We start from the raw sequence: 27917 nt of genomic DNA, 5'->3' as shown, positions 1-27917 counted from the left end.
AACACATTTTAACAACTACAAAGTAATTGCATGTGGTGCAGGAACCCCTGACTTGCTGCATTTTTCTATTATCAGGACACCTGCTCATAACTCTTAATGGGTTAACTCAGCTCATGAGGTGTCCTAAATCTCTGCCTACTAGGTATGACTTATGACTAAAGAGGCTTCATGCATAGCTTTTATTTTTGACCATAAGAGTAGGAGTAAAATGTCTATTCTCGGCACTTATGACCAATTTTCGACTCAGACACTGTGGATATGGGTCCAGATCTGACAAAATGGAGACAAATGTACTTTAAAAATAAACCATTGAAACAAAAGAAAATAAGTATTGAAATCTTTATTTCATGTTTCGACAAACCCTGTTGATGTTGCAACAAGGACATCAAAAATACAAACGGACGAGTAACAGCTTTGACAACAGTACGTCACATCACAATGATACATAAACAGAGCAGCTCTGTCACCACCTGGTAGGCCCCTGCAGGACTTTATTGTATCACTATAAGGCAGCACAGACAGAGTTGCTTTGACAAACTTTTAGCCTGTTCCCTGGCATTGTTTCAGAGCAGAGTAGGGGTGTATTCATTAGTGCAAACCATAGCAAAACAATTTGCAACAGAAAACCGCTTGCAATGAAAACGATAATTTATTGGACAAGTTGAGGTTAGTCCCTCCCCGTTTTGGCAGTTTTGCTTCCGTTTGGTTCCTAATGAATACACCCCAGGTGCTGCACAGAGCAGAGTCGCCACTGACCTTCAACGACACCCACCATCTCTGACAGCAAAGGCCAATAATCCCATCAACACATCCATATCATCTCCAGTGCAGACTGTTGGAAGTGCACAGCTGCGTCTCAGGTCTCAAGGGCAGAGTGAGTAGCAGGGAAAGACGCACCTATGGCAGGGTTCGTTCAGTCAGTCAGGTCAGGTCAGTCAGGGGTGGGATGCTCCAGGCTGAGTCCCAATGAAACTCCAGGGAGGGAGCTCCCGGACCCTCACAGGCCCAGCGATGCCTTGAGGAGGGCGGCCATGTCCTCAGACATGGTGCCCTCATCACCTGGGCACAAAGGGAGAAAAAAAAAAGAAAACACATAAGATAATGTGATGACTACTGTTCTCAATGTGTGTTACTGATGCATTACATGAAAAAGAGTGGTGCCATGGACACTGAGCTTTGGCTTGAGCACCTCTTTCTCACAATTAAAGACGTTGAAATGTCTGTGTGTGTGTATGTGGGCAAGCTCGACTGTGTCCCCCCCCAGGTCCTTACCCTCCTCAGCAGCGGTCATGTCCTGCTCCAGTTTGAGCTTCTTCTGGCCCAGCTGCAGCATGCCACCCTCTATTGTGTCCTTATGGATCAGCTTGATCACCTGGACAGTCCTGCAGAAGGAGATGGAAGGACACTGACCTTCAGTCATTCATCAGAGCAGTGTCCATTCCCTCAGAATCACTAGATGCCCCTAATTTTGTCCTCACAGTACCTTCTCTAGGGCCAGAGGGGGTTTCCTGACCACATGGCAACTCATCACTACTAACAGAGCCTTCTCTAAAAGCGAGACATCTCTCGCTACAGATCTACCTAATGCCCAAATGCAGCCTAGCCTAGCCCAGCCCAGCCCATACCACCCCCCCGGGTCTCACCTAGTCTGGCCCAATCTGTGGCAGCGGTCCTCTGCCTGCTTGTCGTTGTAGGGGTTACAATCGATGTCGTGCATGATGACCACGTTGGCCGAGGTCAGGTTGATGCCCAGGCCGCCCGCCCGCGTCGACAGCAGGAACACAAAGATCTCCGGGTCCATGTTGTAGTCGTCAATCAGCACGATCCTGCACCAAACAAACAGAGGTGGGTCTAGGGATTACAGTGGCTCCGTGCATTTTCTCGACACTCTAGAAGTAGGAGATTCACTACTAGCAGTGAGATACAATACGACCAACAATCTAAGAGATTTGCCAGTGAACAGCTTTTTATTTGAATTTTATATGCACTATGTCCCCAGTTACAGTTCCTATGGAAAAATACTGCACACAATTATGTTAGAAAGAACCCATTAGGTTGAATTCAACTGGAGCTCACCTGTCTGCTATGGGTGTGGAGCCATCCAGTCGGACGTAGCGATGGCCCAGGTGTTTAAGCAGAATCTCCACAATGTCCAGCATCATGGTGAACTGACTGAAGAGTACCACCCGGTCTCCCTGCCGAGAGAGCAGAGCACAGCACAGCCACATCACATATCGGCTGTATTCACAAGGAACCAAAACGGGACAAAACAAGCGGGACTAACCTGAAATAAGATATACTTGTTTTCAATCCAAAATGTTTTGCTACTGTGTGCACTAATGAACACACCCCTGAAACGATCTGAACATGGCAGATAGAAATATAATGACTAGAGATAACCCGATTCCACACCATACTACAATTTACATCCTCCAGAACAGGCCCGAGGAGGCACGAGGAAAAACCCAAGAAAGAGTCAGGAAAAACACCCAAAACAGAGTAATAAAATAACTAGTCTCTCTCCCTACCTTGGTCTTAAGTGTGTCCAGTAGCGTCTGGAGCAGGTGAAACTTCCCGGAGTCCAGCAGTAGGTCTTTGTCCAGCTGGAATTCATGCAGTGACGAGTACTGCTGGCACAGCCGGTGAAGCTCAAAGTCCGACATCACCGCCATGTCCTCCTGGATCAGCACCGGGTCCGCGTCGAAATGGGTCGGCTCCTAGGGGGAGGGGGATGAATAAATATATACATATTGAGAGAGACGGACAAGAAAGGGAGAGAGGGTTGACAGAAGAGAAAGACAGAAGAGATACGGGTGGTGACATAGTTTCTTAGGAGATGATTTATATAAATCAAATAAGTTAGACAGAAAAAAAAAAACTAGGACACAAACACAAAATGGCCAATAAAGCAGCAACCTTGAGCATGAGGTGACTCATGGCCTCCAATCTCTCTGTGGTGTAGTACTGCCGGTGGAGCAGAGGGTGGTTGGCCATCTTCCTCAACTGCATCATCACGTTGCACAGCTCTTTCTCTACACAGAGATGGAGATGATGTGAGCGAACGGTTGAGCATGCGAGAGAGAGCAAGAGTGAAGGAGAGAGAGAAAACAGTTGAGTTGAAATTAGGGCACAGGATGTAAGATGCCGATCACACAAACACGCTTAATTGTGCCAGCTATGCACCACCCGTCTGTCACGCCACTGCTGTAACACTACACTGAGTATGGTGAAGATTTCCCTAGACACTGATCTTGGGTCAGTTTAGCACTTTCCCCCACTAATGGATAAGATTAGGACTGGGAGAGGAAAATCTGATCCTAGATGTGCATTTGGGAGAAACTTCACCCTGGACCTACACTACAGTTCAGTGCAGTACATACTCTCTCCGATGGCAGACTTCTTGAGCTTGCCCACCATGTTCTGGTAAAGCAGCTGCTGCTTCTCGCTCATGGTGCAGAATTCCAGCTTCTCCTCCTTCGCTGGCAGCTGCTTAAGAACCTGAGAGACACGCACACACAAACGAGTGCATACGCACACACACATCTTTAAATATCACATTGTGAACCATCCAGTATTTCTCAGTGTAAGTCACTTTGGGAGTGTCCTTACCTCGCTCTTAACTCGTCTGAGGATGAAAGGTTTCATGATGAGTTTAGCCTGGGCGATGCGGTCCCTCTCAAAACTACTCTGTTCCTCGTGGGATTTCTACCACCCAAAAATACAACACAAACATCAAAACACACATCCTACTGTGAGAGTCCCACTTAACATGAGGGGAAGTGGGACCAGGGTCTGTATTCACAAAGTGTCTCAGAGATGGAGTGCTGATCTAGGATCAGAATATTTCTACGCTAAACTTGACCCTTGACCTTACCATGGAGAACATCTTGGCTATCTGCGTGGTGCTGCTGGAGAACATGGAGGGCATGATGAAGTTGAGCAGCGACATCAGCTCCAGCAGGTTGTTCTGCAGAGGGGTGCCGGTCAGGAGCAGCCGGTGCTCAGCCTGGGGACACACAGAGACAGGTAGTCAGACAGGGAATCAGGGAGACACGCAGAGACAAAAACAGGTAGACAGAGACACGTGGACAGACGGAGACACAGGGAGTCAGAAACACAGACGGCGAGAAGGAGCCAGGCAGACAGAGTCAGGAATGTCCGAGAGATTCAGACAGACACTGATGGCTAGACAGAGAGACAGAGGAGACACTGGGACATCAACTCTATTGCACACTACAACAGCTTCTACTACTTGTGAATGGGGAAGTGTGAGGTGTTGTGCAGTGAACTAACGTTGATGGCCATGAGGTGGCGGTAACGGAGGGAATTCATGTTCTTCAGCATGTGGCCCTCGTCGAACACGGCGTACTTCAGTCTGAGCTTGCGGAAGAGACTGCGGTCGCTGTCGTTGCCGATGGCCAGGTTGTAGCTGCGCAGAGAGAAATTACACCCAAACATGAGCATTTGAACTTTTATTCCGTATGTAGACCTACATCAAAACGGAAGGGCTATGAGCGCGCGTGCGCACACACACACACACACACCACACACACACACACACACACACACACACACACACACACACACACACACACACACACACATTAGGGAATGCTTCAGCACATTTAAGAAGCAAGGCCTTTTAGTTCCAGTGAATTCCCGGTACGCATCTAGATGACTCATCGTGTCGTCAACACACAGGTTTGGACACGTAGCCCGGGAGACTCATTTCCCATATGGCTGCCTCATACAGCGTGTTAATGCTCATTAATATCATTGATTAATGCATTACAAAGTGCTTTTCTGGTTCAGACAGACACGTACGTAGCCCATTAAAACACCCCCTGCACAGCTGCAAGGTTCTGGGGTGAAGTTGCCCCAAGACGCTGATCTGGGGCAACTGCATTTCCCCACCCAATGGTTAAGGTTAGGATCGGGGGAGGGGAAGCTGATCCTAGATCTGCACCTAGTGGAAACATCAGCCCGGAGCAGCTGTTAGTCACAATGACAAGTACAGAGGACGCAATGCTCTCCCCTTCCACTAGAGCTCATTGTGGTTCCACCAATAGACTGAAACCTATTTGACAATATTGTGCGTACGTGTACTCACGTGGACACGATGACGTTGAAGTCCACCTGACTGCTGAGGATGTCATGTCGCAGGTACCGCCGGTCCTCCACAGAGCCTGAACATACAACAGAGGGTGTATTCATTAGTGATGGGGGCAAGACATCCGTACAGTTATATATCGGGATATTATTTTTTACGATATATTGTATCGTATCATCTTGACAATATCACAATATTATTTTTGCGCTAGTTGGTTGCACCTGCACCAAAACGCCTGTATTTCTCCTTCATAGCTTGATCTCCATCTTCTTTAAATCAGGGAGTCAATTTCTTTTCAGCCATTTGATTTCCACGACTGACCAAAACTCATTTTCTCATGGCTCTCGTGTCTCTCTGCAGCAGACATATGGTGAGCAATATGTTTGGAACGTCGAATGGCAAAAATAAAATCACCGTATCGAATCGCAATACACATAGAATCATGAGAATCGCAATACATATCGTATCAGCACCTAAGTGTGGTGGTAATATCATATTGTGAGGTCCCTGGCAATTCCCAGCCCTGGTATTCATCATGAAAAGAGTGTTTCTTTTTGGACAAGTTCAGGTTAGTCCCTCCCCGCTTCGGCCCATCTTCTTCCACTTGGTTCCTAGGGAATCCAACCCGGCTTAGACTCACAGCTAAGAATCTAACACATTATCCTGGACCTGAATGGATGATAAGGGAGAAAACGACTCACCGTAATACACTAACACCTTGAGACTAGGGCACCAGAGCTTTAACTCACGCACCCAGTTATCTGTAGAGAAAATACAGGTCAATTAAATCCAGTCCAATTTATTCAGCCTAAACAAAACATTATGCCAAACATGACATATTATAAAGGGCAACAGTCGTTTTAAGTGAAATGGTCACAAGTTTTTCACAAAACAGAAACATGCCAATAATACACTAATCATTTGCTTAGGTCATGTGTTCTATTAGTGGTTATAAACAGGCTTAAAGTGGTTATAAAGTGCCTGGCATGACGTGAGTAGAGCCCTTACCAAGGGTGGAGGAGGGCACTGTGATGAGGTGGGGGCCGTCGATGCCGTCCTGGTGCAGTCTGCCCAGGAAGGCTATGGCTTGGATGGTCTTTCCCAAACCCTGATGGGTAGAAGAAAGAAAGATGATTCAAGACGATTTAAGAGAGATCGCAAGCGAGAGAAAGAGTGATAGAGATCAACATCTGCACTTCAAAGTATCAGTCTAAAACAGCAACACGAAGCCCCAGGTTTCATATAAGGACTTGAATCCCACACTGGCAATCTAACAGTATTTAACCAGGGGTTGCAACTGTTTCAGGAAACAGAACCGAAAAAGTTCCAAACTCTGATTTAAACCAAACAAGGCACCCCCCTTTCCCTTTTGAATGTTAAAATAAATATTTCTCACCCATTCCTTTAGTTCTCTCTGTCTGTGTGTATTCACCTGCAGGTGCTACACCCACACACAATATTACTCAAACGCTCACTTATCTAAATCCGTTATGCATTCATAAGTGTAGACTCTAGCAAACCGTTTTGCAATGGAAAATGTCTTGCAACAAAAACAATAGTTTCAGATTGGACCAGTTCAGTTCAGGTTAGTCCCTCCCTGTTTCAGACTGTTTGCTTTCTAGTGAATACACCCGTTGAGGCCTTTGTACACCATCTTGCCACAGTATACCATCTTGCCACAGTATATTATGTTTTCTGTTGGTAACAGTTCTAGAACACAGGGAAATTCACTGAAAAAAAAAAAAATCATATACTATATATGGTTAAGACCCAAATGGCACCCTATTCACTAAGGGCTCTGGTCAAAAGTAGTGCACTATACAGAGTGTACAAAATATTAGGAACACCTTCCTAATATTGAGTTGCACCCCATGTTGTCCTCAGAACCGCCTCAATTCGTCAGGGCACGGACTATACAAGGTGTCGAAAGCTTTCCACAGGGATGTTGGCCCATGTTGACTCCAATGCTTCCCACAGTTGTGTCAAGTTGGCTGGATGTCCTTTGAGTGGTGGACAATTCTTGAAACACATGGGAAACGGTTGAGCGTGACAAACCCAGCAGCATTGCAGTTCTTGATACAAACCGGTGCGCCTGGCACCTACTACCATACCCAGTTCAAAGGTAATTCAATATTTACTCTTGCCCATTCACCCTCTGAATGGCACAAATACACAATGCAGGTCTCAATTGTCTCAAGACTTAAAAATCATTCTTTAACCTGTCTCCTCACCTTCATCTACACCAGTGGTTCTTAACCTGGGTTCGATCGAACCCCAGGGGTTCGGTGAGTCAGTCTCAGGGGTTCGGCGGAGGTCAAGACACACACCCGACTCTCACACCCGACTCATATGCGTGTGGAATTAGCCCTGTTTTTGCAAGAGCACCAACATCGTCATGCAGATTGCTTAAAAAATTCTGAGTTCATTCTCATTTTAGCGTACATGGCTGATATCTTCGCAGCTCTCAATCATCTCAATCAACAGACGCAGGGCGGTGGAGTCAACATCATCGAAGCGGAAGAAAACCTGAAGGCTTTTCAAAAAAAGCTACCGTTATGGAAACGACGAACAGAGAACGATAACTTCGCAAACTTTCCCCTGCTAGACGACTGTGTAAGTAAGATCGAAGATGTATCTGGAATTGGAGACATTTCTGTACCCGTGGAACTGAAGCAAGCAATTGCCACGCACTTAGATGAGCTTGCAAAGTCTCTCGACGGATACTTCCCTACAAGAGAGTCATATCCAGCATGGGTGAGACAGCCGTTCACGTTTAGTGTTGAGACAACAGATGTCAATGATGAATACCTCGATGAAATCATTGAAATTCAGCAGAGCCAGGTTCAACAGCAACTCTTCAGAACAACAACGCTCTCAACGTTTTGGTGTCAACAAATGGTAACGTACCCTGTTATTGCTAAGAAAGCTCTGGAGATTTTCATACCGTTTGTTACAACATATCTTTGCAAGCAATCCTTTTCGAGGATGCTGGACATAAAAACGAAGAAAAGGAACAGACTTTGTTGCGAAAATGACATGAGAGTGGCACTTGCCAAGGTGAAGCCGCGCATTTCTGAACTGGTCTCTGAAAGGCAACAGTAGAAGTCACACTGATTTGCAGTAAATATTCATTATTATGTTTTTGTTTGAAAATCATGTTTTAATGGTTTTGTTCTTTGAACACTGATGTTGATGCACGGTTCATTTTGTGCACCAGTAAAATATATACCTATGTTTTGAATTTTATTTTTCCAATTAAGAGGGGTTCGGTGAATGCGCATATGAAACTGGTGGGGGTCAGTACCTCCAACAAGGTTAAGAACCACTGATCTACACTGACTGAAGTAGATTTAACAAGTGACATCAATAAGGGATCATAGCTTGCACCTAGATTCACCTGGTCAGTCTATGTCATGGAAAGAACAGGTGTTCCTAATGTTTTATGCACTCAGTGTATAAGGAATAGGGTGCCATTTGGGACACATATAAGGTATTCTCTAAAGCAGTGTTCACATTGGCAATTGGAAGTGGCTCAAATCCCATTGATTTGCATATCTAATTCAAATCTGTTATTTTCCTGCAGTCTGAACCAAAAAGCACACGGAATCGGATATTTCAAGCTACATTTCAAACCACCTTCATAACCATGTGACTGGTGTCTGAACGGTCAAATCTGATTTATTTGCCAACAAGTGGTTTTAAGACTGTTATTTGGCATATCGTGTTACTCGCTAGCTACTCTGTTGACAGTTTGACAAGAATGTGTGCTCTGGTGCTCCTGAGTGGCGTAGCGGTCTAAGGCACTGCATCAGGGACTCCCAATTTACAATGACGGGATAGGCCGTCAACTGTAAAATAAGAATTTCTTCACAACTGACTTGTCTAGTTAAATAAAGGTGAAATAAATTTAAAAAAAATCTATCTAGCTTGTTAATTGTTACAATTTTTTGGTTGTTGCATGTGTTAGAAAGCTAAACAGCTACCTAGCTGTCTAGTTGACTGCTGTGGCTAGCCAAAAAGGACTTGTTTTGAAAGTTGGATCGTCTTATCCTTTGAGCCTTTAAAAGTGTTCTTACACTATGCTTTCGAACATTCAAAGCAACTGGGAAACATCCATGGCAGGCATTGTTGTCACATTTGCAAAAAGCAGTGTTCACTAACTTCTGAGTGACAGGAAGCACGAACACCACCAATCAGCCTACACCACTGCACACACACCCGTCGTTACTATGACAACTAGTGTAGCCTTGTCAGCAAATCAATGCTGTCTGAACACACAAATTCGATTTGGTCACTTGTAACTTGCTGTCAGTAGACATAAAAAGGATTTGAAAAAAATATATATATTTGAGCATTAAGGCCTGCAGTGTGAAGGCAGCTTAAGGGGTAAACCATCTCACCATCTCGTCAGCCAGGATTCCATTCAGCTTGTGTTGGTGCAGCAGGAGAAGCCACTTCAGCCCAATCAGCTGGTAGGGTTTCAACTGCAACCTGCATGGCAACCAATCACAATGCAAGACATTTACAGACAAACCAAACAAGACATTTAGAGGCAAAAACAAGTATCTGAGAAGTGTGGCATAACAACCTATTTAACTGTGATGCGATAGTTGTTTAATGTGGTTAACAAAAGGTTTATTATTTTATTCCTTTTAGACAAATCATATCAGACTTTGGGGGTTAACCGTTTTCAGAATACATCCATTACGCCATGGTAACTGGATAACTGGATTACCATGGCATTTACTTAGCATTTGGATTTATCTATTAGTTACAACAATGAGGAGTTGTTCTCCCAGTCTGAATATAAAAGTATATGTCCCAAATGGAACCATATCCTAGCCTATTTAGTGCACTACTTTTGACCAGGACCCATAGGGCTCTGGTCAAAAGTAGTGCACGATATAGGGAAGAGGATGCGATTTGGGACACGGCCTATAGTAGATTAGATGTAATCGTCTATGAATCAGGACAGCAGTGGAAGTTGAGCTCACTTTCTGTTGAGGACTGAGGGCTGGGTCATGGAGCCCATGCCCTTGTCTATGACCTGGGTGACTCCCTTTACCATCTTGCCCGAGATGGTCTGGCACTTGGACATGAGGCCCTGGACCACGGCTCTCTCCTTCAGCACCACCCTGCAGCCAAGCAGCAGCTCTGCAGACAGGCCGTTCTCTTTGTGGAACACCTCCTCCTGAGAAAGGGACACACAGCGAGACAGTCAGAGAGGCAGAGACACACAAAGAAGTGTCGACAACCAGTCAATCGCTCTTATCTTTTTCTTCTGACATGATAGTCAGGCAATTGTATTGTTCTACAACAAAGCCAAACCATGAATAACAGATTAGTGGCTATGTCATGATTGAGGACTATAGTACAGTGGGCCAACTGAATTCACGCCACAATCATAACATCTCTAACCTGGTGGTGGCGGAGCCTTTCCAAGTTAAAAAGGGCTTTGTGGCTTTTCACTTCATAAGTGTCCAAACGGTGTCCAATTGAAAACGCATATTTTGACAAATCATATCAAACTTTATTTGGCACATGCGCCAAATACAACAAGTGTAGACCTAACCGTGAAATGCTTACTTACAAGCCCCAACAATGCAGTTCAAGAAAGAGTTAAGAAAATATTTACCAAAGAAATAAAAAATAAAAAAATACAAATAAAATAACAATAACGAGGCTATATACTGGGGGTACCGAGTCAGTGTGCGGGGGTACAGGTTAGTCAAGATCATTTGTACATGTAGGTACATAGTGTAAATAGTCCGGTGGCCATTTGATTCATTGTTCAGCAGTCTTATGGCTTGGGGGTAGAAGCTGTTAAGGAGCCTTTTGGTCCTAGACTTGGTGCTCCGCTACCGCTTGCCGTGAGGTAGCAGAGAAAACAGTCTATGACTGGAGTCTGACAATTCTTTGGGCTTTCCTCTGACACCGCCTAGTATATAGGTCCTGGACGGCAGGAAGCTTGGCCCCAGTGATGTACTGGGCTGTACGCACTACCCTCTGTAGCGCCTTATGGTTAGATGCCGAGCAGTTGCCATACCAGGCAGTGATGCAACCGGTCAGTTTGCTCTTGATTGTGCAGCTGTAGAACTTTGAGGATCTGTGGACCCATGCCAAATCTTATAAAATTAAAAAACAAACGGTCTCCTGAGGGGGAAAAGGTGCTGTCGTGCCCTCTTCACGACTGTCTTGGTGTGTTTGGACCATGATAGTTCGTTGGTGATGTGGACACCAAGGAACTTGAAACTCTCAACCCGCTCCACTACAGCCTTGTCGATGTTAAGGGGGCCTGTTCGGCCTGCCTTTTCCTGTAGTCCACAATCAGCTCCTTTGCCTTGCTCACATTGAGGGAGAGGTTGTTGTCCTGGCACCACACTGCCAGGTCTCTGACCTCCTCCCTATAGGCTGTCTCATCGTTGTCAATGATCAGGCCTCCTTTAAAAGTTGCGTCATACTGCGGCACACCCTGCGAACTGCTGCAACGTTCTGTGGCACGTCATTTAATTGCCAGCCATTTTTTCTGTTACTGCAAGTTATTGCTAGTTTGACCACCAGAGGGTATCTTTGAGAATCGTTTGATAGTCTTCCATATTGGCATTACCAGAGACGGGGAGGGCACGTGGGAGACCGGGGTTCAATTCCCTGACAGGGAGAAATGAGTAGGCTGTCCTTGTAAATAAGAATTTGTTCTTAACTGACTCCATGTGTGTTATTTCATAGTTGTGTCCAAACTCCCCCTTGGTCGTTACGGCAAATCTGGTCTGCGATAAGACTGGGGTTTTTCACACCTAGCGCGGCTATTAGACTATTCTTTAGTAAAGGTTGAATAGTCTATTGTTCAGCTATTAGCCCCCTCCCCAACTTGCAAAACTTGATTTTCAATCAAAAATAATTGTTCTGAAAGCAAAAACGAGGCTTCAAAGTAAAAAAACTGATATTTTGTAATAATAATTTAAAAGTTGCAAGCTCGCACCACGGGACTTAGAGGTACCCAGCGACACAGCTTCATTGCACCAGACCACCAGAAGGGGGAGTTAGAGCACACATTATGCATTTGGGTCTCAAGGTTTTTATATGACCAATCATATCAAGTGGTTCCAATGACAAATTTTGACGCAAGCTACCCGTCCCTGGTGGCGTTCTTCAACAAAGATGGCTGAAAAAATATTACCGTGGAACCAAATGTAAGTAGTTATGTCAAGCAAAATATGTACAATTGAGAGGAATATGTTAGTAAATGTAGAGACAAAAGTTTGCACATCTTTTTTTTGCCATGAAGTTAACTTGCTAAATAGCGATTTTCATAAATTATCTGACTAGCTAACATTAGCCAGCTAGCTAGTGTTATGACAGGATAATGAATTTGTAATTCGTGTGTTTAAATATTTTAGGGACTCCTGAGAAAACCAGCAAAGCAGGCTGTCGTCTTGGGAAACAGTGGATGTAAAGAATCTAGCTAGCTAAAGCATTTACTGCAAATTGAATGTACAATTGTGTAAGCTTGCCTTGCAATGCAGAAGTAACATAGCTAGCCAACTATTTACTTGCTTATTGTGTAGTGGAGGATAAAAATGACTGTATTCCTATGGATGTGTAGCTAGCTACAGTATGTAGCCGATCTGTGTATGGACCCTAAAGCGTTTGGTATTAATATTAGTTCAGAACCTATCTATGAACCTCAGCTATCATAGTTGTATCAATTTCAAGTCTGAATGGCATTAATGAAGCCTATGGATAGAGTAGAATATAATAACTTTACTGTGCCAAGGATGCAAGTCCAACAGTTGAAGTCGAAAGTTTACATACTTATGTTGGAGTCATTAAAACTCGTTTTTCAACCACTCCACAAATTTCTTGTTAACAAACTATAGTTTTGGCAAGTCGGTTAGGACATCTACTTCGTGCATGACAAGTTATTTTTCCAACAATTGTTTACAGACAGATTATTTCACGTATAATTCACTGTATCACAATACCAGTGGGACAGAAGTTTACATACACTAAGTTGACTGTGCCTTTAAACAGCTTGGAAAATTCCAGAAAATAAATGTCATAGCTTCTGACAGGCTAATTGACATCATTTGAGTCAATTGGAGGTGTACCTGTGGATGTATTTCAAGGCCCACCTTCAAACTCAGTGCCTCTTTGCTTGACATCATGGGAAAATCAAAAGAAATCAGCTAAGACCTCAGAAAATTGTAGACCTCCACAAGTCTGGTTCATCCTTGGGAGCAATTTCCAAGTGCCTGAAGGTACCATGTGCATCTGTACAAACAATAGTACGCAAGTATAAACACCATGGGACCACGCAGCTGTCATACCGCTCAGGAAGGAGACGCGTTCTGTCTCCTAGAGATGAATTTACTTTGGTGCTAAAAGTGCAAATCAATCCCAGAACAACAGCAAAGGACCTTGTGAAGATGCTGAACAGGTACAAAAGTATCTATATCCACAGTAAAATGAGTCCTATATCGACATAACCTGAAAGGCCGCTCAGCAAGGAAGAAGCCACTGCTCCAAAACCGCCATAAAAAAAAGACTACGGTTTGCAACTGCATATGGGGACAAAGATCGTACTTTTTGGAGAAATGTCCTCTGGCCTGATGAAACAAAAATAGAACTGTTTGGCCATAATGACCATCATTATGTTTGGAGGAAAAAGGGGGAGGCTTGCAAGCCGAAGAACACCATCCCAACCGTGAAGCACGGGGGTGGCAGCATCATGTTGTGGGGGTGCTTTGCTGCAGGAGGGACTGGTGCACTTCACAAAGTAGATGGCATCATGAGGGAGGAAAATTATATGGATATATTGAAGCAACATCAAGACATCAGTCAGGAAGTTAAAGCTTGGTCGCAAATGGGTCTTCCAAAATGGACAATGACCCCAAGCATACTTCCAAAGTTTTGGCAAAATGGCTTAAGGACAACAAAGTCAAGGTATTGGAGTGACCATCACAAAGCCCTGACCTCAAGCCTATAGAAAATTTGTGGGCAGAACTGAAAAAGCGCTTGCTAGCAAGGAGGCATACAAACCTGACCCAGTTACAGCAGCTCTGTCAGGAGGAATGGGCCAAACTTATTGTGGGAAGCTTGTGGAAGGCTAACCAAAACATTTGACCCAAGTCAAACAATGCTACCAAATACTAATTGAGTGTATGTAAACTTCTGACCCACGGAGAATGTGATGAAAGAAATAAAAGCTGAAATAAATCATTCTCTACAATTATTCTGACATTTCCCCTTCTTAAAATAAAGTGGTTATCCTAACAGGGATTTTGTACTAGGATTAAATGTCAGGAATTGTGAAAAACTGAGTATAAATGTATTTCGCTTAGGCGGATGTAAACTTCCGACTTCAACTGTATATACATGTACTGTAGTTATTACCACACATGAGATCCCCACATTGTAGCCTGTACATTGAATATATTCACTGATCATGTACTCTTCCTTGGCAAATAAAAGGTGCGGTTCAGATATGAATCTCAGACATTTTTCAGTCATATCAAACTCCATTCTTTGAATGATGCTGTGTCTGCATGTATGTATTATAACTATACACTTGTGTTTACCACTCCTGCTCCTAGGACATCAATGATTACATATTGTAACTATGCAATAGACTAGAAACATGATTTAAGTGAAGGCTGATTTGTAATTCATAATTAGTTCATTGTAATTAATTCATATATACAGAAAAACAACTATGCATATCTAACTCCCTTCATCTGCATTAATCTGAGGACACAGGATAGTATTTCAATGAGATACTTAATTTCAAACAGTGGAGAATGTGAAACGCTTTATTGAAAGAAGTTCATTATCCAGGTGTTATAAATACATAATACATGCATTATAATTATAATATAAATACAAGTTCAATCTGTACTTCAATGCGCATATGGTGTGCATTATAAAACGCGGAAGAAAGACGAGGTGGGGAGAGAGGTGTAGAAGACAAAGGGAAAGAGGTAAGAACAGCGGCAGACAGCATATGATTAATGAATTACAGTGCTACCCTAATATTCTCTCAGCTCATCACAATTGCGTTGTCTCCTAACCAACCTTGTCCCGAAGGTTATCTTAAGAGTGGATGAGGTGACGATGACGGGACTGGCATCCTCTCTCACATCAAAACATACCTGCAGACGAGAGACAGATGGATAGAGAGAGAGCATGATTAAGCCTTGTTTTTTTTATTCTAACACGGTCAGTCATCATAATCATCAGGAGGTGAAATGCAAAACTGACCTTGGATCATTAACTCTGGGACTACTACATCTCCATTTCAATGTAAAGCATCTCTTTAATAATACTTTCTGTTGACCCGACCTTGTGACGTCTCACCTATGATCATGCTGTGCCCTCTGTGTCAGCCAGTTCAGATCCGGGAGGGTTTCACCAAAACAGCTGATATAACCTAGAGGATTTAGGGAGAAGGGGGAGAGGGATGAAGTGAAGAAGAGACACTATTGTGTGTGTGTGTATGGTCTCACCTGGTGTCCACATTAAGTGGCTACAGAGTACTTTATGCTGAAAAACAGACATGAGGACAAACAATAGAAGATCATGTCAATAGAAGATACTGTATGTGATGCAGACGCCTATCGGTGTACCTGAAACATTTAAATATAGAGGGCTATGTGTCTCACCACTTGGTTATTGCAAGGCTAACCCCCAGGGAAATCATGACTTGGCAGCAACAGATAGCAACCGATAGTCCCGTGAAAATGGCTGTGTTTATGTGGTGTAAATCTGAAAATTAGCAGCTGACATCTTAAGGGTTTTTAATTAATGCTTGTTCCATGTACAACAAGACAGGCAGAGATGAAGAGAGAAAAAGAACACAGAACTGTTTAATTACCTCTGGTTATGGACACTTTTGCCAGCAATAAAGCTTCCGCGGCCTGTTCCTTGGACAGTGAACATCTGGCAATATCTACATTTTCGACCACTTGATCAGCTCGCTCTCTGAAAGTAAAGAAAATAGCTTATTTTTTGTAGATATGACCGATCAATCTAAAGCAGCAGATGTCATTTTCAGGATACGTCAATACAGCACAGAAAGCTTAACACCAGAGTGGTATTGTGGTTGTTCATTAGGTGATGGGAAATATGCAATGATACCTGCACCATCTACACGCTGCAAAGAATCCCTAACTCTGTGACAGACACATTGTGTTCTTTCATTCTTCTGTAAAACAAAAAAGCTAACCGTTACACTGTCATGAAATATGATTATATATCGACTATGAAACAAATAGGACATGGCCTGCTTATGAGTTGCCATGAAAGAAAGTTAGATTAAGTCAACTGAAAATGGCGAGAACAGGCATTCGTAGCTAAATGCGTTTGGTTAGCTTGAGAATAATAATTGCTTGATTTATCATTCTACGGTATGTATGTATGTAATATAGTAGAATGTTATGAACCGACACTGAATCGTAGGAGCTAACTACTAGCTATGTAAAAGTTGAACGGAAGAACGCCCAGTGCTGCTTACCTGAGATGCCATCATCACGCAGTCCTTCTTCATAGGTGTCGCTATGACTTCCTTTGTGTCGGGAAAAAGTTGCTTTCAGAACAATTATTTTTGATTGAAAATAATAAAAAAAAACTTTTGCTCTCTACAAAAAGACAAATGTATCTCCATAGCATAACAATTTGCCTGTGAATAACCACACCTTCATACAAACGTGCTACTGTATGCATAATTCTTGACGCACAACCGACGCTGCTGCCATATCTTGCCAGCACGCCCACAAGCGAGCCACTCAGGCGCAGAATGATGACGCGTGGGAGAGGGAAAGGAACTGGATGGGAACAAGAACAATTTGTTGCAAGTTGGGGAGGGGGGCTAATAGCTGAACAAGACTAGTCAACCTTTACTAAAGAATAGTCTAATAGCTGAGCTAGGTGTGAAAACCCCCCCTCCTATCACAGATCAGATTTGCCCTAACGACCAAGGGGTAGCTTGCTACCGAATGTAATAAAGTAATAACTTTTCAAATAAGTTACCTTACACGTTATGTTAGCTGACAATTTGTTAGCTACGCTGTCCTTAAGGCCCACATAGCAAATCATTACAGCAGTATGTACTGGTATGTTAGCTAGCTACCTAACAGTTAGTAGTTATACATCAAACTTGCCAGTATATTAACTATAGGCTAACTACCCAACATTTATTGACTTGATTATTCCAGTCATTCTCAGCTTAGCTAAATTATATAGTCGTTGTGCTTTCTCAATGGACATTCGGGTGCTTTCGTAAATTCGCTCTGGCCATCTATAGGCTGGACAATAGAACGAGTCAAAATTCACCCGAGGCTGAAGAACGGCTTAAGAACGTTGGCTAAGCTGGAACATTAGCGCGAGCCCATAGAAAATGAATGGAATCGAACGTTCGCAGGGCCTGTTTTGACTGGAGTGATGCTTAGAATTCCATTTCGCCTAAATAGCACAAAAAATGTATCCCTTTTTATTTTACCACTACAATCTGTTCATTGGACGAAACTGGAAAAAAAAAAAACTGTAGAAAGTAAACATCCGCACCGCGATGGTGTCAACTGCACTTATGTCTGTGTAATGAGAAAGTAAGGAAAAAATAATAACTTTATTATTTTTGGTCTAGCGATCGATGACAAACGAGCTCACTGCCCAGACTTAAATAATTACAAAGAGGAGATTCTCCTGATTAAAATCGTGCCCGACTTGAAAAAAAAAAATCTAAATATACACAGTGAGATATTTGGCGATATAGACAGGCATGCCTCTCCATAGGAAAACAATGGGGGGAGCTCAGCGTTCCAAGCGCAAAAGGTATTTTGGGGCTAGAATTTGATGATAACCGAGCTAGCTGCCCAGGCTTACATAATTAGAAAGAGGAGATTCTCATGATTGAAATGGCATTCGACTTAAAAAATAAATAATCTAAAAACACATTGCGAGATATTTGCCGAAATAGACAGACATGCCTATATTTCCCCCATTGGAAACAATGGGATGACCGCAGAGTTCCAATATTTTTTTGTTGATTACATTTTAACTATAAAACAACGTGAGCAGGTCTCATTGCCAACAATAGCAAAGCAGGCATTGTGATGTTGAACAATAAGCTGGGAATAGAACGTTCGGAAGGCGAGTTGGTGCCACGGTGCTCAATAGAACTAACAGGAGCTGGCAGGGTGAAAAATGCACAAAATAAGATCTGTTCTTTCATGATTACTTCAAAACGACAGCAAGCAGCTGGGAAATATTGTCATATTATGAAACTGGGCTCCATGGCGGATGCAATTAACTAGTTTTTCATCAGAAAAGAACGTTGTTAAAAATGTAATGCGTCCAGCCTACTATCTACACGGATTTCAGAGCACTCTCGTCTGTGTACCAGAGCGCAGAATAATGAGTTTACGACCGCTCAACACGCGTTGAATATGGCCGGTGTCAGTAAACAAGGGGAAAAAAGCGTAATTAAATTGTTTCCAGCACAGTTACCAACGCTCTGGTTAACACAAACTGCCTTACCAGCTCAGCTAGGGCGAGTAAAATGGTTTGAGTGGTCTCATGTGTCTGGAAGTAGCTAGCAAGCTAGCCAACGTTGGCTTGGGTGCTTGACTGCCATTGTAAGGCCAGAACGCTCAAATCAACCCTTCTCCTCGGCCCGAATGTCCAGTGCATGCTCCGAGAGCGAAACGGTCTGAAATAACAAACTGACAATGCTCTGAATTTATGAGCGTCACGTTGTACAGCGCCATATTTTCTGTTCCATCCTAAAGGAAACTCAAGGTTTTTCATTTTTCATGGAATAGAAACACCATTAATCAAATTAATTAAACAAGTACAAGTCAAACGTTTGGACACACCTACTCATTCCAGGATTTTTCTTTATTTTTACTATTTTCTACATTGTAGAATAATAGTGAAGACATCACAACTATGATATAACAGCGGTCTCCAGCGTGCCCCGCATTCTGTAGTACTGACATGACCTGCTCTCCCTTATGTAAGGAATTAGGCACTTTCCCATGTTTACTATAGTATGTATTGTAGACTGCACAGTAGCCTAATAAACAAATAAAACAATAAAATAATAGAATGAAAAAAAAAAACTCAAAATGCAGATGTTGATTTAGTTATTGATCCATAACGAATTACTATGGGAATAAATACTGATTTACAGAAATATTGGAACAATGTTGTGTAATGAAGGCAAACAATTTAGAATGCTCCAATCCTGTAGCCTACTCCCGACAATCACGCCGTACAGCGCCATATTTTCCATTCCATCCCAACGGAAACCCTGAGGGTTTCGTTTTTCTCTGAATAGAAACACCATAATATTAATTCATTTGATTAAGCCAAATTTCTTAAAATCAATCTCATATACTATGTTATTACAAAAAAGGTTTTAACTTCTCTGGTAATGCCAATACGGAATACTATCAAATGCTTCTCAAAGATGCCCTCTGGTGGTCAAACTAGCAATAACTTGCAGTAAAAGAAAAAAAATGGCTGAGAATTAAATGACGTGCCACAGAACGTTGCAGCAGCATGCCAGGTGTGCCGCAGTATGACGCAACTTTTAAAGGAAGAACAAATGTAGGTTCCTTTTGTCCAGGTGGGAAAGGGCAGTGTGGAGTGCGATTAAGATTGCGTCATCTGTGGATCTGTTGGGGCGTTATGCGAATTGGAGTGGGTCTAGGGTATCCGGGAGGATGCTGTTTATGTGCGCCATGAGTGCTACAGGGCGGTAATCATTTAGGCAGGTTGCCTTGGGTAAAATAATATGTTAATTGTGTAGACAATCATCTAAGAAAGTCAATGCTCCAAACCTCATGTCTATCATAATCTGTTCAAAACTTACTGGAGTTTGTACACTTGTGGAATGGACAAAATTAGGATGACTAAATATAGGTCCATTACCTTTTCTAGATATAAATTATCTCAAATCAAATTTTATTGGTCACATACACATGGTTAGCAGATGTTAATGCAAGTGTAGTGAAATGCTTGTGCTTTAGTTCCGACCATGCAGTAATATCTAACAAGTGATCTAACAATTTCACAACTACCATACACACACAAACACACACGTGTAAAGAATATGTACATATAAATATATGGATGAGCTATGGCCGTGCGGCATAGGCAAGATGCAGTAGATGGTATAGAGTACTGTATATACACATATGAGATGAGTAATGTAGGGTATGTAAACATTATACAAAGTGGCATTGTTTAACCTCTCTAGGGTAGGGGGCAGTATTTTCACATCCGGATAAAAAACGTACCCGATTTAATCTGGTTATTACTACTGCCCAGAAACTAGAATATGCATATAATTGTTTGATTTGGATAGAAAACACCCTAAAGTTTCTAAAAAACTGTTTGAATGGTGTCTGTGAGTATAACAGAACTCATATGGCAGGCCAAAACCTGAGAAGATTCTGTACAGGAAGTGCCCTCTGACCATTTCTTGGCCTTCTACACTCTATCGAAAACAGGGGATCTCTGCTGTAACGTGACACTTTCCAAGGCTCCCATAGGCTCTCAGAAGGCGCCAGAACGTTGAATGACTTTAGCGCAAAACAGTAGCGCATTTGGATAGTGGTCGATCTGAGAACAATGAGACGGGTGCGCGCATGCACGTGAAGAGGCCATTTTACATTTTCAGTCTTTGAACGAAAAAGACGTCTCCCGGTCGGAATATTATCGCTATTTTACGAGAAAAATCGCATAAAAATTGATTTTAAACAGCATTTGACATGCTTCGAAGTACGGTAATGGAATATTTTGAATTTTTTTGTCACGATATGCGTCCGCGCGTCACCGTTCGGATAGTGTCTTGAACGCAAGAACAAAACAGAGGATATTTGAACATAAATATGGATTATTTTGAACCAAAACAACATTTGTGGATGAAGTAGAAGTCCTGGGAGTGCATTCTGACGAAGAACAGCAAAGGTAATCCAATTTTTCTTAGTAATTCTGAGTTTAGTGAACGCCAAACTTGGTGGGTGTCAAATTAGCTAGCCCGTGATGGTGAGCTATCTACTCAGAATATTGCAAAATGTGCTTTTGCCGAAAAGCTATTTTAAAAATCTGACACCGCGATTGCATAAAGGAGTTCTGTATCTATAATTCTTAAAATAATTGTTATGTTTTTTGTGAACGTTTATCGTGAGTAATTTAGTAAATTCACCGGAAGTTTGCGGTGGGTATGCTAGTTCTGAACGTCACATGCTAATGTAAAAAGCTGGTTTTTGATATAAATATGAACTTGATTGAACAAAACATGCATGTATTGTATAACATAATGTCCTAGGAGTGTCATCTGATGAAGATCATCAAAGGTTAGTGCTGCATTTAGCTGTAGTTTGGGTTTATGTGACATTATATGCTAGCTTCAAAAATGGGTGTGTGATTATTTCTGGCTGGGTACTCTGACATAATCTAATGTTTTGCTTTCGTTGTATAAAGCCTTTTTGAAATCGGACAATGTGGTTAGATTAACTAGGGTCTTGTCTTTAAAATGGTGTAAAATAGTCATATGTTTGAGAAGTGTGCTGGTTTCTTTTAATTAAGGAACAAGCTTAAAATTCTTTACTGACCATAATTTTTCACCTGTCTGACCACTTACATGATGACGAGTTTCTCACACGACTGGCCTATCTGGGTGATGTTTTTTCTCACCTGAATGATCTGAATCTAGGATTACAGGGACTCTCCGCAACTAAATTCAATGTGCGGGACAAAATTGAGGCTATGATTAAGAAGTTGGAGCTCTTCTCTGTCTGCATTAACAACGACAACACACAGGTCTTTCCATCATTGTATGCTTATGTACAATGTCAAATGTGCTATAGCGAAGCACACGAGTGAGCTGGGTGCGCAATTACGCAGGTACTTTCCCGAAACAGACAACACAAACATCTGGATTCGTTATCCCTTTCATGCCCTGCCTCCAGTCCACTTACCGATATGTGAACAAGAGAGCCTCAAAATTGCAACAAGCGGTTCTGTGAAAATTGAATTTAAATCAGAAGCCACTGTCAGATCTGAATATGGCTGCGCTCAGAGTATCCAGCCTTGGAAAATCGCACTGTTAAGACACTGATGCACTTTGCAACCACATACCTATGTGAAAGTGGATTCTCGGCCCTCACTAGCATGAAAACTAAATACAGGCAGACTGTGTGGAAAACCATTTAAGACAGACTCTCTCCAATACAACCCAACATTTCAAAGTTTTGTGCATCCTTTCAAGCACACCCTTCTCATTAACCTGTGGTGAGTTATTCACCATTTTGATGAACAAATACATTTTTATATGTAAGATGGCTAAATAAAGAGCAAAATTATTGATTATTATTATGTGTGTCCTGGTCCTATAAGAGCTCTTTGTCATTTCCCACGAGCTGGGTTGTGACAAAAACTCACACTCATTCTTATGTTTAATAAATGTACCGTATAGTGTGTGTGTGTGGCAGGCTTACAATGACGGCAAAAAACATTTGAGAGTGCACTGACCCTGGTGCTAGAGGGGGTACGCAGCTGGAAGTTGAATGTTTGAAGGGATACAGGACTATAAAAAGTTTGGGAACCACTGGCATAGGATAAATAAACTTCAACATGAAATCAATACACATTAGTAAGTCGTCGGTTGTATTCAGCACTTTAAGGAATGAGAGTGTTGTTTACTCTGTAATGACACTCTTGCAATGGATAAGCGGTGGAAAATGGCATTCTATTCCCTATATAGGCTCCCGAGTGACGCAGTGGTCTAAGGCACTGCATCTCAGTGCAACAGGCGTCACTGCAGTCCCTGGTTCAAATCCAGGCTGCATCACATCCGGCCGTGATTGGGAGTCCCATAGGGTGACGCACAACTGGCTCAGCGTTGTCCGGATTTGGCCGGTGTAGGCTGTCATTTTAAATAAGAATTTGTTCTTAACTGACTTGCCTAGTTAAATAAAAAAATATAGTGAAAGATTTTTCACCTGAACCATATGGGTCCTGAAGTAGTGCACTATATAGGGAAAAGGGTGCCATTTGGGACGCACCCAAAGAGTTCTGCTCACGACAGGCCACGCGGCTCCAGATGGCTGCTGGGGTGTTTTGGACCAAAAATCTAACTAGCGCTTTGTTCCAGTAGGTAACATTTCTACCACACTTTTAATTTTACAGGGGAGCGTGACCAGAAAGATACCAAGCTGTGATATTCTATTAACACATCTACATTGTAGTCTATATCTTCTCAGTTATTTTCAGTGTTAGAGAGGAAAAAACGTCACACAGAGAGAACGGGGGGGGCGAGGTGGATTTGTGTGGTCACGCAACACTTTAAATTTGATAGACTATCTTTAGCATCTCTATAATTGAAGTTCTCATATATTCCCTTTAAAAAACTGAAGATGTAACGCATCCCAGCAGCAGTGAAAGTAACACACACACACACACTCTGAACGTACCAGTCAAGGATCCGACACTCTTCAAAATCAACTAACACCTGTTGAGCCTTCATTCCTCCCTGCAGTTTCCATGTTTAAAAGAACCTCATCTTGTTCTAACCTGCTGGGTTTACCTTGTGGAGGAGCAGACCCACTGTGCAACACACCTGGCAGTGATACACCCGAGATTGCTCTTACATAATATATGACGTATGCCATTTAGCAGACGCTTTTATACAACGTGACTTAGTCATGCATGCATATATTTTTCATATGGGTAAGTTTCTCTTACTCACCAGGTCCTGCCAAACAGCAAAGGGCCGTAGCTCCACAATCTTCTGGGCTTTCTTCAACGAGCAGCCGGCGATGAGGGACAGCTCATCCAGCGAGGCCTCCTGGAAGAAGTGCAGAATCTGGTCTTTGAGCGTGGATGTGCCCTCGTCCCCCGCCACAAAATCTAGCTCGTCGTCCTCGCCCTCAAACTCGCTGCTGGCCCCCTCCGTGTCCTCATCCTCTGAGCTGCTGGCCCTTTCGTAGGAGGCGCGAGCCTTCCTCTTCCTCTCCGACGCCTCCTTCTTAGCCACGCTGGTCCCGTTGGAGAGCTTCTGGCTGGTAGAAGTCGAAGAGGAGGACGAGGAGTAAGGCCTAAATTCAGGTGCAGGTTTCTTGAACATCCATTTCAGAGCGGAAGCATTGCTTCGCCTGGCCTCCTCCTTGCTATCCTTAGACTCCCAACGGTCTCTGCTCGGCTTGGCATCACTCTTTGCTTTGCCATTACTCTTGGCATTCAGTTCCTTTTGCTTGACTTCAGGGGAGCTGGATACTTCACGTGCACTAGAGTCTTCATCTTCAGCAGAAGAATCAGTAAAAATGGCACATTGATGAATATAACGTGTACAGTACAAATAAAATATAATCTATAGTGGTTGTATCAGCACATTATCAGTGATGTTTCAACAGGGTGAGGACAGTGTCATCTCACCTGGGTCCGAGAACATGCGCAGCACCTCCAGGGCATCATCCACGTTCCACTCATGTTCCTGGAGCACGGACCTCAGTTCCTATAGAGTGACAGACGGGGTAGAATAAAAACACTCTTCATTAAGATATGGATTCTGTCACCTGGAGTGTCATGATCATGTCGCTACCAAGGTGTACGTGGTTGCCGTGTCAACGTCTGAAAAGAGTCCCCCTCACCTCCTTATCCTGGTCGGGGAACTTCCTCTGCAGTTTCCTGACCATGGCCTCCCGTCTCTCCCAGCTGGGCTCTGCTCCCTCCTCAGTGTCTTCAGTCTGAAGGATCAGACCGCAGTGAAGGTTAATATTGCCAAGAAGATGCAACAGCACAATGCCTGCCTGGGGTGTTTTTATTAGTGCACACCGTAGTCAAATGTTTTGATACAAAAACACGCCTTTCTTAAAATGGTCAAGTTGAGGTTAGTCCATCCCCATTTCGGCCTGTTTGGTTGCTAGTCCCAGTCTTACCAGAGACGGTCTCCTCTTCTTACTGGGCTGCTGAACCACGTCGCTGTCTTGGGAACTGCTGGAGCCATCCTGTTTCCTCTTTCGCGTTGAGTCTGGACAAACAATTGTGTCAATGTGTGAGGAGATACACATGCCAGATGACCAAGCCAACTTCTGGTTTGGTCCTTTTTTCCCCTTCATGTTTTACCAATGGCAGACAAAGCCCTATAACCATCATTACAATGAGGTCTAGGCTATGTTGTCATGAGCGGAAGAAAACATGGCATAACCATGGAAAACACTGGTCAAGCTGTGTTTGTGGGTGCGGTAGGGACAGGCTGCAACCTGCTGTCTCTGATGTTAGTAAATGAAAGATACCTTTGTCACCAAACATCAGGCATGAGGCTATGGCACCATCCAAAGTGCTTGTGCTTTTAATCACCTGAAAACAAAGCAAAAGTTAAACATATAGCTATGTGTATCCACAGAAACTGAGCAGCAGCCATCTTTGAGAGACTATACTATAGCTTGTGACATAAAAGTGACTATGACATTACCTCCAGCAGCTCCTTCCCGTCTCTTTGAGGGAAGATTTCCTGCAGTTTGGCCAGTCTCTCTTCCAGCTCCTTGTCCATTTTGTCTTCCTTATCAGATGTCTCAGTCATCTCTCTTACCTCTCGCTTCAGTGATTCCTTTACAGGTTCCCTGAAATAGAAAGAACTACAAGATTAGACTGGCATATTAGGCTACACTTTATGGAATTCGCTATACCTTGAAGGAAGTCAAGGGGAAAATATAAGTCTAGGTATTTCAGCTCTACTTACGTCACCCTTTCTGTTAATTTATCACTTCTCGAGTCGCTTGCCAAATCGTCAGAGTCACTGATGACATCTTCAAATACAACTCCTCGCCCAGGTTTTCCAAGGTCGGATACAGGTGTTGTTACTTGTGCTGTATGTGCCACAGAAATATGGGCAAAGACAGTTTAGCAATCATTTTATTACCCCACTGAGTGCATTTTGGAATTCTAACCCCTTTTAAAAGCATTGTGTGTTTGAGCTACAGACTTCTGGGCCGTACCATTGGATTTGTTTTTCTTCAGCATCTGTAGATACCAACCATTAGTCTGTGTTATTATTGGGGGCTGAGCTAGAGCTGTGTCTGTGAGACAAGGGCAGGAACTGAAGGGGCCCGGGAATTTAAAAAATATATCTGGATCGTAGAAAATCCCAGGTCTATAATATCTGTAAAAAGCTCACATAGTTGAGGTCACAAACTCCAAACAGTTGTCACTGACTAGTTGGATATTCATTTCCCAGTGAGCAAAAATGTCTGTACTTACAGCGTTCATATAAATTCTTTCAGGTTTTTGCTTTGGCAGACCTCTTTTTTATTGACATTTGTCAATAAAACTCATGAATGCAACCGTTTATGTACAATGGTTTTGTGTTCTAATTGTAGCCTTCGTTGTCCTGAAAATAAAATGGTGAAACACTTCATTGTGAGGATACATCTAAGGCTGGATATGCAGATACATGGAAGTAAGATAAATGAAAAGGCGATTTTTGCTGGGGTCTCGGGACTGATCGGTTTAAAACGAGGCCCATAGCCTAGGTATGCTGTTGTTGTTAGCTACACGTTCCCAACCAAAAACATAGTTTAATTAGCTAACGGTAGCCATCTACCCAGCTAATGTTAATGTTAACTGACGCCCAGAGAAAGCCACTGATAACGCTAGCTAGCTGGCTGACTGGCTAGCTAGTGTTGTTGGCTATTAAGGCTACCAAGCAAGTCAATGGCTGTCACCTGTCAAACAGCCAACGTTAGTTACCTAACGTTAGCTAGCTAGATGTCAACAGTCAGTATCAGCAAAGATTATCCACACAGATATAACTATGCGTTATAAAAACCTTCGTTACAGAGGTGGAAGTTAGCTAACGTTACATTAATAATGGCTGGCTAGTGGCTACTGTCATCAAGCAAATCATACCTGGTTTATTCTCCTTCTCCGACTCTGGACTTACGGAACCGCTGTATTTGTCCTGGTTTGATGTCGGTTTATTCTTGTCAAAACGAAACCGCTCTAAATTAAATAAACTCATTTTCAAACGGCAAGTACTAAACGTTACACAGCTAGCACGCAAGAGAGGTGAGCTCTTTGTCTCCGTCGAAAATATCCCTTAATTCTGGCTATCGAAAGCTGGCTAGCTACGATTACCATGAATTGTATGAATAACGTTAACTAGCAAGCCCGTCACGTGTTACTCGTTTGAAAGCCGATCCCAACAGTTTAAATATGTCAGTACTCCAAATATCTAACGATACACTCACCTATAATACATTTCAAAATACGTTCATTAATTTAGATATACAAGTTAAATCTATAGCTACCAAACCTGGCTATCTTATTTTCCCGCGAAAGACTATAAAAACGCTATCTATTGGACAAGTTAACTCAGGAATGGACCAATAGTAAGAAAAAAAGACACTAAAGCCGAGACCGGCTTTACACTTCCTGCACCATGTTACCACAGATAGAACAATGAGACAGATATTTCACTGGATGTTTCAATGTGAAGCATCCGCTTGGCGTTTCCACTCACTAACAAATATGGTAGTGAGAGGGCGCCCACTGGCGAAGATTGAACGAGATCGATTTTGGCCGATATTCTGCAAATTGGCTCTGCTCCCCTCCTCACTTGTTCTGCCCACTATGACTCATGTGTTCCCGTTGGAAACGAAAGACTGTGGTCTATCTAAATATTTGATGTTACTTCTTGTAAGCTAACCACAAATAGAAAAATGCGTTATCACAGATAGAACAACGAGACAGATATTTCACCAGATGTATAAATGTGAAGCATCCGCTTAGCGTTTCTTCTCACCAC

General features: G+C 42.8%; 1 protein-coding gene across 1 annotated transcript; it reads right to left on the bottom strand.

Moving 5' to 3' along the window:
- Positions 1-325: 325 nt before the first annotated feature.
- On the bottom strand, positions 326-27632 carry LOC106580170 (SWI/SNF-related matrix-associated actin-dependent regulator of chromatin subfamily A containing DEAD/H box 1A). Its single transcript, XM_014160932.3, has 23 exons — positions 27020-27632; positions 25854-25980; positions 25587-25734; positions 25408-25471; positions 25051-25142; positions 24763-24858; positions 24548-24626; positions 23862-24412; positions 10105-10301; positions 9511-9601; positions 6119-6218; positions 5812-5871; positions 5111-5186; positions 4294-4429; positions 3875-4006; positions 3610-3705; positions 3381-3498; positions 2917-3032; positions 2529-2717; positions 2077-2195; positions 1644-1826; positions 1273-1382; positions 326-1059 (listed from the first exon to the last, which is right to left on the bottom strand). Exons 1-23 carry the CDS (start codon positions 27129-27131, stop codon positions 998-1000), a joined length of 3054 nt encoding a protein of 1017 aa, XP_014016407.2. The 5' UTR covers positions 27132-27632; the 3' UTR covers positions 326-997.
- Positions 27633-27917: the final 285 nt, after the last annotated feature.

The sequence above is a fragment of the Salmo salar genome, chromosome 20 (genome assembly GCF_965601325.2).
Source record: "Salmo salar chromosome 20, fSalSal1, whole genome shotgun sequence".
Taxonomy (NCBI): domain Eukaryota; kingdom Metazoa; phylum Chordata; class Actinopteri; order Salmoniformes; family Salmonidae; genus Salmo; species Salmo salar.
Note: the sequence above shows the minus strand (reverse complement) of the source record. Positions and strands in the feature narration are given on the sequence as shown.